The sequence below is a fragment of the Protomyctophum bolini genome, assembly GCF_963924005.1.
Source record: "Protomyctophum bolini genome assembly, chromosome: 4".
NCBI lineage: Eukaryota > Metazoa > Chordata > Actinopteri > Myctophiformes > Myctophidae > Protomyctophum > Protomyctophum bolini.
In genome coordinates, this window is record NC_137865.1 from 44,806,909 (window position 1) to 44,821,499 (window position 14,591).

Here is a 14,591-nt window from a genome sequence, read left to right on the forward strand (position 1 = left end):
AGTAATAGCCTATTGTTTTGACTGAGACAGAGGCGTGGCTTTCATCCAAATTATCTAATTTGGGGCAAATGCACAACATTATTTACGATTCTGTACCTATCGTGTTGCAACTCGGATGGCTCAATCGAACTTTTGCAATTTCCACCACTGCAACTCGCTCCGTTAATTAAGCTTGCGCGGTGGTGGCTGTCGTTGCTCAAGTTCGCTTGAGACAGTTGAGGGCCGCCCCTCGTCTATGGGGAGGATTCTAACGTGCAATACAGTTTGTACGGATTTAGGGGTTTTCTAGTAGTGTATGTACGGAATTGCCAATCAGTGTTTCATATCACCGTGTTTGGGGAGATCGGTTGATCAATACAGCTCTACAGTCTCACAATGTCACCTATTGTGAGCTTGTAGATCTTGCCTATTATGACAATGCCCACATTGGGACCGACGCTAAGGGTTCATGTGGCTAATAAACTAATCTGTTTGGACCGGTTCTACACTAATCTAATGATTATTCTAGTTTCATGCTTTAATCACTATATAGATAATCGATAGTTTTGCCATAGCGTTGGCATACCAGGAAACGTGTGCATTCTTTCCCATTCTGTGGTCTTGTGCTATATTATGTTCTTACTGTCTCCGTTTGTCTGCACATCACTACCTCCACCCCCAAACCCCCACCTGTGCTTGTACAGTCTGTGCATGAAATGTCTGTGGGCGTATGACACCCACTCAGACCCAGGAGGACAAGATGTGACATGCTTGACACATTTGAACAGCTCAGCTGGAAGAATGCTATAGCCTACGGCCTACTTAGGGTGTGTGTGTGAGAAGGTGAACGCAAGCTCGGCTAATGTAAGAGAGAGCGGAATTGGTAGTGAGGGAAAGTGACATGGTTTAAAGGTATGTTTAGTACTTTCAGTTTAGGCCGAGGGTGATTTGGTCCAGGCGATGTCGACCACCCTTTTTGTGCAAAGCGTGACTTTTGCCGTCAGTATTAAATGCAAGAAGTGCACCAGCACAATTGGAAGAGTGCCCATGTCAGCTTAAATATGTTGAACATAGTATAAACTCACCAGGGGTTTTTTACTTCCTCCCCTCCATTTTCCCCCACCCCGCAAACTCTCGTCTCTTCCAAACTCTCCACTATTCTTATGCTGTTTTTTATTATTATTTATTACTACAGAAATTAGAGAGAATGAGGAGGCGTGCTCCGAAAACCAAGGACAAAAATGTTCCAGGAAATTGTCCAGGAGTAGTGGACTAATTCATGGAAAGAGTCTGAGGAAGACTCAGACTGTTGAAATGTCACATTAGAAAAATGTATCGTCTGACTGTGTTTTTAACCCATTCTGACCTGAGATCAGATTCATACGAGGTTTCCACTGGACAACACACTGGTCTGATGAACCCATTCTGACCTGAGATCAGATTCTAAAAATGTCAGTCGTTCTTCGAATTTTTCAAAAATAGCAGACCTACAAGCTCGTATCGCGCCACTCGGTGGCGCGATATGAGCTTGTAGATCTGCTATTTTTCAATAGGTAAAGCATAACATGATGCTAACACCAAAATGGGTGCCCGGTCAGAATGGGTTAAGAGTACTCCAACATGTCTTTCCACAAGTTAGTCCACTTTTTATATGCGAAGACTAAAGCAACCAACCTTTGAAAAATTACTTTGATTGGCAATTCAGCGTGTGGAAGCAGACGGTAACGTTCCCTGAGCCCGCCGCCAGTGATTATAGCACACCAATACGTAGTGGTGTAGGAAAGTCAATATTAGGCTAGGCTAGTCTACTAATTACAGCATGTTATTTAAGCATGGTACTGTTTCACCATAATGAATTGCATTTTTATGAATTGCATTTTTATAGCACTTTTCCAAGTGCTCAAAGCACTTTACAATTACAATTTACAATTACTTTACATTCATTCATACATTGGGAGGTGAAGCGGCGAACAGTCGACGCCAGCGTCCTCACTTCCCACATTCACACACCAATGGTGGCAAGCTCACACCGACCAACTCATTGGAGGCAATGTAGGGTTCAGTGTCTTGCCCAAGGACACTTCGACATGTGGACAGGAGGAGCCGGAATTCGAACCGCCGGTCGGCGGTTCGAATTGGACGACCTGCTCTACCTCCTGAGCCACAGCCGCCCTATGAGCCATCAACCATCATAACAGACAGACCGTTGAGCATCGATGACAGCACTCATTTGGGCATTCTGCATTGTGCAGAAGCTGGCAGAGCTATATATAGCTATTTCCATATGGCTGCTTAATATGATACCTCTATTTCTCACTCCCCCAAAAGCTCCTTTGAAAGAAGATCATGGTGAAAGTGCTGCGCCAAAGGATCACGCATTCTATGTATGTGTGACATTATTGTCCTCGGCAGCAAGCAGTCTGTGACCGAGAGGCATTGGCAAAGTCATTATATTGCGCTAGCGCCTGATAGGCAGGCCCCTGTGTTGTCAATCTACTGTATAGCGCTGGCACCTGATTGGAAGGCCCCTGGTGTCAATCTATAGCGCTAGCACCTGATTGGCAGGCCTCTGTCGTCCTCATTATGTTGCTGTTGCATTACACCAGGGGTTCTCAACCTGTGGGTCCCCCGGGGGGGGGGGGTCGCCAAATTATTTGGTGGGGGGCCCCAAAAAGATTAATAAATATATATATATAGTATAAAAAAAGCAATTGCAATTTGCAACTGAATGGCTGGAAAATGGAAATTAAGAGTTTACATACGGTAGTACACATGCATAAAAAGTGCATGCATAAACTTTCTTTAATGATTATATCTGGTTTTAGTATTTATTTATCATGTATTTTCGCGAGACACGGCCAAAGCATTTCCAGGGGGTCCCCAGCCATAAAAACGTTGAGAACCCCTGCATTACAGGCCCTAGGCAAGGCTAGAGCCAGAATAGTATAGTCTCTGATTGATATTTGTGTAAAGGCTAAAACTGCTGTGGAAGCTTGGGGAGCACATACTGTAGTGACGCTTGCAGTTATAGCGCTGTTGCCTCACAGCTAGAAGGTCCCGGGTTCGATTCCCGGCCAGCCGGGGTGGGGGGAGGGGTGAAGTGGACGGGGGGGCCAGTCTGTCTGTCAGTCTGTTGTCTTGGCCTCCAGCCTCTGTCTGTAACACAATAACCAACTATCTCACTACCTCATGGTCACACCGCATAGCTGTCGGCAGCATAAAACACCACACGCACGCACACACACACACACACGGACACGCGCGCACACACACACACACACACACACACACACACACACACTTACTTTTAAGTTTGTGGAATGATTTCCCTTTGTAAGAACTTGTGGGTGTTTGCAGTATTCGGCTGACTCAGGTCAAACTGAAGCAGCCACACCTTGTGCACGGCACTGCATGTTTTTGTACACCTTGTGTTACTGTACATGTTTGTGTACACCCTGCCTTGTCTGGAGCAACAACAGAAAAACATCAATGGTAGATGAAGTGAGAGAGAGCGAGACGGACAGAGGGCGAGAGAGATAAAGATTTATCTGGGGGTGGGTTCATTTGTTGAGAGGTTGAATGTAAAACATTATCTTTTATTGTTGTTTTTGTTATAATTATGAGTCATTATAACATGCGAACACACCGCAAGAGTTATACTACTACTGTGCAGTTGGGGTCATGTGTGCGTGGGTGCGTGAGTGCGCGTGCGTGTAGCCCGAAGCCTGGATTAGTGTGTATGACAGCAGGCATTTAGAGACTTCCACAGCTGCTGCCCAGCGGGCACAAGACAAGGTGGCGAGGGATGTTTGGAGTCTGTGCGTGTGTGTGCTGTGCATGCATGTGTGTGTGTGTGTGTGATGTGTGAGATTGTTTGTCCGGATCATATCTGACATGTACCATTATTAATTTAATCATACTGTATACATTTAAGCAATATTACAGGAGGAGGGTGTGCTTTACCGTCATTAACTCCCAATGTATGAATGAATGAACCATTGTAAAGCGCTTTGAGCACTTGGAAAAGCGCTATAAAAATGCAATTCATTATTATTAATGGCACGCCATTAATGACATCAAAGCACGACCCTCGAGTATAATATTGCGATTATACAACAGTTATCCTTAATTTTTTAATGACATATGTAGCCACTAGTCTACAACCAAAGATTTCCCTCGAAAATCTCTAGCCTAGCAACCCTGTCTGGGAGAGCAGCGAGACTCGATCAGCCCAGCTGATTTTTATGTTTTGATTAGGACAACTTCACCACTTTTCAACCTATCTTCATAAGTTCATATAATAGGTCCTCACTAATAATCATGAAAAAATGGCGCAATTTTTTTCTACTCTGTCTGTCTCTCACAGGAGGGCTGTGGGCAAATCAGAAACCGTCTTCCAGTGACATCATCGGTGGGGAATACAAGCTAATAGAAACTGCAGGCTTTCTAGTCCTGAAAAGTTGCAATGCGAAAATGGAAGCCATCGTTCTCACGATAATGAAAATCTAAACATTTTTGTAAAACATTTTTGTTTAAGTGGTCCTTTAAGCACGGCTAGATGGCTATTTCAGCCAATCAGATTGCTTCCTCGAAACGACCTGTTATAATTTGAGTTCTCTCTCTGCATCTCGGTCTACCTCTCTCTTTCTCTCTCTCTCTCGTTAAGCTGTCTAGTTGTTTGCAGGTGTGTTGCATCTTTTTTTATGTTTTAATTCCCTCATCTCTCTCTCTCTCTCTCTCTCTCTCTCTCTCTCTCTCTCCTTTTCTCTCTGTGCTATCCCTGCATGTTTATCTGTTGTGGTTTCAGATAGACAGGAGGCTAACTTATGTCTAAATATGTACCTGGAGGCACACACACACACACACACACACACACACACACACACACACACACACACACACCCATCTTGTTAACATTCCCATCTATTTAACTCTCACCTTCTAGTTACTGTAATGGACCTCCTCCTAGCCGATGGACTAGACGTGGCATGTCTTTGTGGCAGAGGCAAACATTAAGGCACTTATACCGTACAGCGCATGCACGCACTTGGAATATTTATTTATGTCCACATAAACAGTGATGTACTGTAAGAATGCCTTGTATAAAGGACATTTCCAGTGCAAGTCACACAATAGGAAAACAGCCAGTTACAGTTAACCCATTTTGCGCGGGAACCCCTTTTGGTGTTAGCATTATGTTATGCTTTATAGCTATTGAAAAATAGCAGATCTACAAGCTCATAGCGCGCCACCGAGTGGCGCGCTACGAGCTTGTAGGTCTGCTATTTTTGAAAAATCGAAGAACGACTGACATAGAGAAACATAGCTTTTTCAGAAAACTGTCAGGATGTAGAAGACATTTTTAATATCTGATCTCAGGTCAGAATGGGTTAAGGTGCATATAAGGTAGAATATGTTACATACAGTACAATACTTACTGTCAAACACAGCAGGCGACAAATGAATAATGGGTAAAGGAAACAACGCCTCCACACACGCGTTTCCCTTGTCATTTCAGTGGTGATGGAGAAAGTGGCGCTGAGAGCGCTGACGCTTAAGTCTGACGACGTCAGTGAATTTGTGCTGGAGGTGAGTGTACTTTGAGTGGACCCGAACTAGTGAATATAGCAGATCTACAAGCTCACACAACGCGTCACTTTGCGCAGTGTTGCAAGCTTGTAGATTATTATTTTCACTTCTTCTTAATTCTTCTTTTTTCTTTTTTTACTTCCCTCCATCGTTTCCTGTTTCAAACTCTCCTCCACTCTCTTCATCCTCTCGTCCTCTATTCCCCCACTTGAGCGTTGATATCTGTCAATCAATTATTTTATTAATGATTATTCTATCTTTTCAATTAATCAAATAACCGAGAAGCACATGTTTTTGAAGTTTAACTTTTTATTTATTAAAATAGTTTATTAATAACTTACATTTTTCCTCCACTGGTCTCTCTCTCTGTCTCTCTCTCACGTCCAGGCCAGTTGGTCAGATGGATGTGTGTCATCGGTGGTCAGAACACAACAGGAGGTGACGGAGCTGCTTTCCCAGGTCAGCAGCATCTAGGGGTGCAACGGTTTTCAACCGAAAACCGAACCGTTCGGTTCCACATACACGGTTCAATGCGCTCTAATGAACCGCGCTATTTCGGTTTGCATTAATTAATTTATTACAGCTGCGAAGAATGTATTTCTCGGTCACACACTGGCCTACTTAGAAGTCTAGCACTCTATCGGTCACACACCGTCCTACTAAGAAGTCTAGCACTCTTTCGGTCACAGAAGTGTAGCACTCTGTCGGCCCACCCCCTACACACACACACACACACACACACACACACAGAGAGAGAGACGGCATGATGAGGAGAATCCAGCACTCGTCTTTAAACGTCGTTCTTGGAATAATTATTGATCGTCATACACAGAGACACACACAGCGGAGTAACCTCGCGCCAACAGGCTTCTAAGCACGGTCGTTGTAAGTTTGTTCAGATCTGATTCTGCATCTGCACTCGCTGTTTGAGTGCTAATTAAGAGGGAGAGTGAGAGCAAAAACAACCCGCAGCAGGACATTCATTCCGTCAGAAAAGTACCAACAAAATACTCCCATGTCCAATCCATGACTGTAGATAGAAGCCCTTCTTCTAATAATATAAGCATAATATCCTTAAATCCTCATGTAGACTTATTGTAAACTTTTGTAGGCTATTTTTCTGAGACACGACGCATTCACTGTGAATGACTCCCCTCCCAGGAGACACTCTCCTCTCCTCTTTCCTGCATGTGCTTAATGCCCCGTGTGAGCGCATAGGTGCATTTATTTCCCCTTAAAAATAATGATGAGGCACATTAAAATAGCAATATAAGGTTTTTTTCCCCCATTAAAATAATGAAAAGGCAGAAATGCCTAATAAAATAATATATGCTAAAAAAAAGAGAAGAAAAGAAAATGCTATAAATAAACTTTTTTGAGTGGTGCAAGCCACTGCCTGGCTGGCTGGCTGGGTATGAGCATGAAAACAGCGTGGTTGTTTTTCACCACCTGTGCACAACCTAACACACACGCACATTATTAACTGTATATATGATGATTTCGTGTGTGCCAGTACAGTGACACTAGTACAGTACAGTACAGTAGAGGGTACAGTAGGGCGCGTTCCTGGGGATCACTTCACAAGGGGGTATTTTTTTTTACTGTACCGAAACCGAACCGAAACCGTGGCCCCCATACCGAGGTTCGAACCGAACCGTGGTCTAACTGAACCGTTGCACCCCTAGCAGCATCAAGATATTTATTTAATATGGTTTTCATAGTTTTCTTCTAGTATCCTGTGCTGCATTGTTATATTGCTGTGGTGTATGTCATTTTATTTATTGCGTGGAGTGTACGGATATTCTACTGTCAGACGGATGATCTTGGTTTACTTGTGATCCTAACGCCTACATTGTAAATTGAGTGTATGCGAGTATCCAGTTGGTCATGTGATGTGTGTGTCCCTCAGCTGTCACATGTATTTCCCGAGGAAGGACTAGAGAAGCTCCTCTCTCAGTCCCTGGAGCTGGACCCCAGGTTAGTTATTTATTATATTATGAAAAGCACTTGACACTTAATACAATATTATCATATACTTAAGTATATTCCAAGGACATACCCAGATGAACCGAGGCCGATCCTAAAAAAGGTTTTCACAATCTCTAACTAAATAACGTATTTTTCAATAGATGAACGAATAGATGAATAATGAATGAATAGGGCATATGCAGAGATGCAAAGACCACATCAAATGTGTCACTTTGTATATTTGCTCACACGGTCCTTGACGCCGTCAAGCGTGCGTTCCTTAGTGGCATGGCGGCCTCCGACACACAACAGCAACACTTTGTAGCTTTGCATCTTTGCATCTGGAAGCTGAACCCAGCTCAGCTTCAATTTGTACGTTTTTGTATCGTTTGCTACAAACGTCGGATGTGCTTCGTATAGCTTCACGTCGCTGGCTTCCATTGACAATGACTGGTATCTTTGCATCTGCCCGTGTGAACGCACCATCAGGCCTGTGTGTGTAATGGTGCGTTCACAGTTCACACGGGCAGATGAAGAAGCGATGCAAAAATGCATTGCAGCATAATTTGCCTAAGCTTTGCACGTCATCATAGCTGCTTTGTAGCTTGACAAAGAATGGTAGACTGCATCGTTTCATCTGCCCCGCGTGTGAACGCAACTTAACTGTGTCTCCATGCAGGTGTCTGACTGCACTGCCCAGCCACGTCCTCCAGCATCAGTCTGTGCAGCTCTTCTTCTCCTCCACCACTCCTCCGTCACCTTCGCCACCCGCCTGCCCTTCGTCTCTCTTCTCCTCCACTCCTCCTCCTCCACCTGCCTGCCCTCCGCCTCTCTCCTCCTCCTCCTCCTCCCTGTCTACGTCGCCCTCCTCCCCTCCCATGGCTCCTGTGGCAACGGCATCTACGTTCACCTCCAGCAACAGTAAGATACTATAAGATTACATTAGATTAGCCTTCACTGTTTTCACAGCCTGTTCAACATGGAAATAATGTACATAAAGAACAGAACAGTAGCATACAAAACAACATGTAAAGGCTACAGCAAAGACAATACATAGAGGCCAGCGGTCCGGCCACCTAGGCTCCGGTTGTAGCCTGACAGCACGTTGCGGGTTCGAGTTCCCGATGGCCTTTGCTGCGTGTCACTCCCCATCTCTCTCTCTCTCTCTCTCCCCCCGTTTCCTGTCTAACTTACTTCACTATGGCATAAAAAGCCCAAAAAAGAAATCTGCAAAAATAAATTGGCATGATTCCACCATGCATTGTCTGTGGCAGTGGTTCTCAACAGGATCCCACACAGGGTCCCCTGTTCAAGTAGGATTATTTTGGGGAGGTCACGGACCGAGAAGGTTGAGAACCACTGATCTAAGTCAAGGAGTGAGTTTGTTGAAACATGAGGTGGAACGAGCAATCAAAAAGTTGTGTGCAAAAGTTGAGGAAAGTTGGACTTTTTCCATTGATGTTTACGGCGAGACAAAGCGGCGACTCGTTGAGGAACTCGCTGTGGTCTCAACGGATGTTTCGGATGTTTTTGGACACCCGTTTACGTTTCCAGCAAGAACACTTTAGCCAAAAAACATTATCGCGGTTGGGGTGTGGACTAGGAAGCACAGGGGTTTGTTGTAGCTGGGTGGTGGGAATAAAATAAATAAATAAATAAAAATAAAACGTTTTCCATTCTTGGATCATGCAAGAAAAGATGTGCCAACAAACAAGGCGAAACGAAAACAGGACGAACGGGTTTTCCGCATCTCTCGGTTTTCGGGGGGTTTGGTGGGTGAGCAAACAGCACGATCTGGAGTGTTGATTTAACAAGGTCGTCGTTGGTGGCAATGATGACAGTGAAGGTGAGGCTACAGAAGTAGTGAGAGAGGACTCTGGCTGTCGGGGGGGATTTTCAGTTGGGGTTCTGGAGGTGTGTGTGTGTGTGTGTGTGTGTGTGTGTGTGTGTGTGTGTGTGTGTGTGTGTGTGTGTGTGTGTGTGTGTGTGTGTGGTGGGGGAGTGTTCGAGCCGGGCCGGGGCTCTATTTTGGTCTGCTTTGGGAATTCAGTGTGGCATGTTTGTGTTGGGAGGCCTGGAGTATTGGCGACCTCATATTAATGTGTCTGTGCGTGCGTGTGCGTGTGAGTGCGCACGTGCGTGCCGTGTGTGTGCCGCCCATGCGTGCGTGTATGAGAGTACATGAGTGTGACCTCATCTCGGGTATTATTTATAGCCCCCCCCCAAAGCAGTGAGTATTGTGCACACACGTGCATGCTTGTACTACTACTTTTTGCATGCATGTGTGTGTGCATGCATGAGTATGTGTGTATGTCTGGGAGAGCCAGACTCACAGGAGTCCCCAAGGGAGCCATGCAGGGCTAATGTGACTGTGTCTACTGTAGGTCTACTGTAACGTGTTACCGTGCACGCCTTAGAGCATATATTAATAGAGACGGCACCCGGAGGAAACCCTGAGGCCAAATGGACATAGTGGCCGAATTTGGTATCGCAGCGCTGGGCCCAAACACATGAACGCGCTGGTCCGTTGACTATCATTGTGCAACGTGTGTAACGTGTTACCGTGCACTGCACGCCCACACGAATCCCGGTCTCGTGTCCATGTCCAGGCAGTGTTGCATTTATCATACTTGGGTCACACACTTCAAGGGATAAGTACAGTATGCTGCCTGTGTTCCATACGCACAGATTTATAGTGGCCACACGTGACAACGGCAATGTTTGAAACCTTTGTTGATAGGATGCATCAAATCTATCTCACGTAGATTTGATCTCTTGGCAGAGTTTGAAGCCTTCAGGACAGGCTTTTCCCCTTTATCACAACCCAAGCCAAGATGATACTCTTCTTTTTATTTATTTTGGCTTATTCCTTTGCTTATTCTTTCTAGCAGTAATTCATTATTATTTGATTATAAAATATACTGTACAAATGACATATTTATGTGTTATTGTTACACAACTTTATTTTAAGTAACAGTTGATTTGCAAATGTTTTCTATCATAAGAGAGAGAAAAAAAACCCACTGACTATCAAATATGTATTGTGAAACAAAATATGACATTGTTTCACAATTTGGATGATGATTACGATTGAACGCTTTTATCTTGTCTTTTCAGATCTTGGCTGTGTGATGCAGTACAAAGGAGTCAGCAGGTACAACACCCCACCCACACCCTTTGACTCTCCCTCTTCCCCTAATAGCAGGGTTTAGTTAGGCAGGGGTTTAGGATCACACACAAAAGTGAACCGCTGGCAGCTTTGAGGTTCAGCAAACAAGCTTGTGATCAGAATGCCACCTGTAGAAAATAACAACATTCATAATACCTTTGATAGTGTTGTATAGTGCTCAAGTCCTTGACTCGTCTCAAGTCCGGTCTCGATTCCACATTTTCATTTACTCGGTCTCGTCTCGGTCTCGCCCCTTAATTTGACTTGGACTTGACTCCGTCTCGGACCTTGCCTGCTCGCAGTGTTTTATGTACCTCTATCAAATGTGTGTGTGTGTGTGTGTGTCTTTTTTTGTAAAAACAAATATAGATAACTTTTATTATTATTTGCTACTGCTTGTTTCTTGTTTGCATGTGAATAATAATATTTTGAGAGTGAACATGGGATGTCCTGTTTGGTTCAGGGGAAAAATACTTTTGTAAATAGTTAATGCATTTGAATGCATCAAATATTTACAAAAGTATTTTTTGGCTGTTATCCAACACAAATGTTTTGCTTCTTGCCAAATGATATCCCTGCTCTTCACTGGTAATAATATGCTTTGAAAACTAGATTTTGTTTTTGTCCAGATCATGAATAATGTAGCCTCTGATAGTGTGTGTTTGAGTAAGGACACGCTGAGATTGGCCAGTGCACTTGTGCAAGGATGCGCTGTGATTGGCCAGTAGCCACTTTGAGTGCCAGTTGGGGCAAACGCTCTCGCCAGAACATGATGTAATACCATTCGGGTCACAACTCCAATGGGGCTGAGTTGGCTAAGCCAACTTCGCAATGCTTGCCACGGCAACTCGCACACTTTAGCACGCTCTGTGGTGTCTCTCGTGGCTCAAGTTCGCTTGAGGTAGCGCCCCCTCCACTGTCGCAGTCTAAAATTGCACATTATCCCTTACTACTAGTAGGAGGGGGGCATTTAACATGTATGTTTTTAGGAGTCATTTAAAAGGCGATACGGAGTCAGCTCATTGCATACCCTCGGGTAGGACATTCCAGAGTCTAGGAGCTTAGACAGCAAAAAAGCCCCAATCACCCTTAACTGCTGGTCGTGATCTTGGGACCTTTGGGAGAGCCTGAGGGGATGCTTAAACAAGCACATCAAATCCCCCTCCTCCTCATATATAATGTTAAAATACTCTCTTACAAGTAAAAGTCCAGAATTCTATATGTACTCTCGTCATGTTCAGTGGTCTCACCATACAATACATCAATGCTGCAATGTAGAAATCATCACAATACATCATCATCATCATCATCATCATCATCATCAACACAATACATTATAAATCAGGATAAATTACAGATGAACTTTATGCAGAACAACCAGTCAATGAAATAAAATAAATCAATTGAAGCAGGAGCAATCACGGTAGGAAGAATGTTCTGGAGCATTCCTTTGAACTGACCGAAGGATGGCAGGGAGCTCAGTTTTAAAAGGTTTTGGAGTTCATTCCACGAAGTTGGGCCACTGACTGACAGAGAAAGCTGTTTTGCCCGACTCTGTCTGAGCCTGAGGAACCGTCCCTGAGCCTTAAGAAATCACTAGATAGGTGCTATTGTTCAGTTCTAACATGGAACAAAGATAGCCAGGGAGCATCCCAGCAATGGCTTTATATAAAAATAGGTGCCAAAGCTTAGCAGCAGACCTATAAATTATGTCCCCGTAGTCCAGGGCAGAGAGGAAAGTGGTCTCAATAATAGCTTTTTTTACTGGAATTTGGAAAACAGAATTTATTGCTATAAAGAAAACCTAGTTTTTGTCTTGGTTTGGAGACAAAGATCAACAATATGAAATTTAAAAGAAAGTTTATCGTCAAGCCAGATGCCAATTAAGCAATTATATTTATATTCATTGACCTTCTCAATCGTGGAGCCACTTGCAGAAGTACACTATCCAAGTCAGTATTCATGGTCCTAGAAAACAGCATACATTTTGTTTTTACTTGCATTTAAAACAAGTCTTAGCTCAACCAGGGGCATCCTGGAGAGTATTAAAAGCAAGTGGCAACCTCAAACGAATCGTCAACACAATATAAAACGGTGTCGTCCGCGTAAAGATGGGATTGACAATCCTTCAAAGTGGAAACAACATTATTAATATATAATGTTAAAATACTCAATACAAGTAAAAGTCCAGAATTCTATATTTACTTGAGTAAAAGTATAAAAGTATTCTGGCTTAAGTAATTACTTAAAGTACCAAAAGTAAAAGTACTCTTTGTGCAGAATGCCCCATTTCAAGTTTTCAAATATAAGTATATATTTTTTTTCTTTGTGAGCCTTGTAGATCGGCTATTTTCAAATGACCGAAATATATATATAGGGCTGAAGTGGTTAATGTACACTTTGTAATAATAATTAGTTACTAATAATAATTTATAAAAGTAAGATGTAGTGGAGTAGAAGTAAAAGTTTTGGAAATTGACAACTCACATAAATCAAATACCTCAAAAATTGTACTTACTTAGCCACTTACCACCACAGGTACCACAAAGTGAATGAGAGAATGTAAACATTTTAATTTGGGTTTAGAGAGATCAAAGCATGTCATTGAATTGTGTTGCTGTGATATGACACAGTCATGCTGGTACACCGCATGTCTGTTTGACGTACCGTCGGCCAGGCTTTGAAACCTAGTTCAGCCTTCATTACTAGACGGCTGTGGTAGCAGTTCAAGTATGTAATAGGTAGCTTCAGGTGTGTGTGTGTGTGTGTGTGTGTGCGCAAGGTGGAATGTTATTGAAACAGTAATAAGGGTGCTCTCTATCGCAATAGTTTTCAAACCATTCTGTGACTTAAGGCACACCGATGGGCGAAGTCAAACTCTCAAAGCACACCTGTGTTCGTAGCAAAAATAGCTAATTTACAAGCTCACAACACGTCGCGATACGATACATGAGCTTGCAGATCAGCTAAAATGTTCCCCTGCAATGACAAAGTGCCAGTTGAATGAAAGCAGTTGAAATGTATTGTTACGGACCGGTATAAAATGTACCTCGAGTATTGGGACATTAGCACAAAATACAGATATAGTAAAACACAAATTAATTCACAGCTTGTATACTTGTAAATTGTGCAATAATAATAATGTGTCTTAACACAGCATTATGATTATCTTTCCTGTCTGTCTGTCTGTCTGTCTGTCTCAGGGTGTGTGGCGTGGCCAGCATCCAGCCCGTTGTGAGCATCCACTGCTCCGTCCTGAACCATCGCTCCCCTCTGCACCTCCCCTCGCTCCCCCCTCTGCCTCCCTCCGTAGCTCCCCTCAGGCATTCCCCTCAGCTGCCCTCGCTCCCTCCCCCGGCCCAGCCTCCCAGCGCCCCCGGGGGGGTGCCGTCGGCGGACCCGTCTCAGACTCAGAGCGACCTGCATTCTCAGTCCCACTACTTGTCGTATGGCCTGCAGCACCAGACCAGCGGTCACCCCGTTAGCCAGCAGGTCCACTCCTCCCAGTCCCAGCACCACCACTCGCACTCCCAGAGCTCCCCCCAGTCCCTGGTCAACGCTCCGGAACAGAACGGCATCCTGGACTGGCTGCGTCGGCTGCGCCTCCATAAGTACTACCCGGTCTTCAAACAACTCACCATGGAGGAGGTGAGTTTCTTTTGACACTCATGCTTTCCAAGATTTGATTTGGGGTCCTAAGGATGAATACAAAATGAATATCAACATCTTAAAACCAAAATGCTGAATTGTGGGTTTGAGCTCACATGCCCTTAACAGGGTAACTACCCTGTCAGTGGGGAGCGTTGGCTGATGAATGAATATCAACATCCTAATACATCCTAATACAGGGGGATCAAATTATGACAGGCAATTCCTCCTGTCAAAA

At 44.0% G+C, this 14,591-nt stretch overlaps 1 protein-coding gene across 2 annotated transcripts in view; it reads left to right on the top strand.

Moving 5' to 3' along the window:
• zcchc14 (zinc finger, CCHC domain containing 14) overlaps positions 1–14,591 on the top strand; it is a 43,476-nt gene that overhangs the window by 15,687 nt on the left and 13,198 nt on the right. For both annotated transcript variants that reach the window (XM_080761587.1, XM_080761588.1), the window contains exons 5-10: positions 5,498–5,568; positions 5,956–6,027; positions 7,478–7,545; positions 8,216–8,457; positions 10,654–10,690; positions 13,909–14,353. In XM_080761587.1, coding sequence (XP_080617713.1) covers positions 5,498–5,568; positions 5,956–6,027; positions 7,478–7,545; positions 8,216–8,457; positions 10,654–10,690; positions 13,909–14,353 — 935 coding nt within the window. The remainder of the gene's footprint in view (positions 1–5,497; positions 5,569–5,955; positions 6,028–7,477; positions 7,546–8,215; positions 8,458–10,653; positions 10,691–13,908; positions 14,354–14,591) is intronic.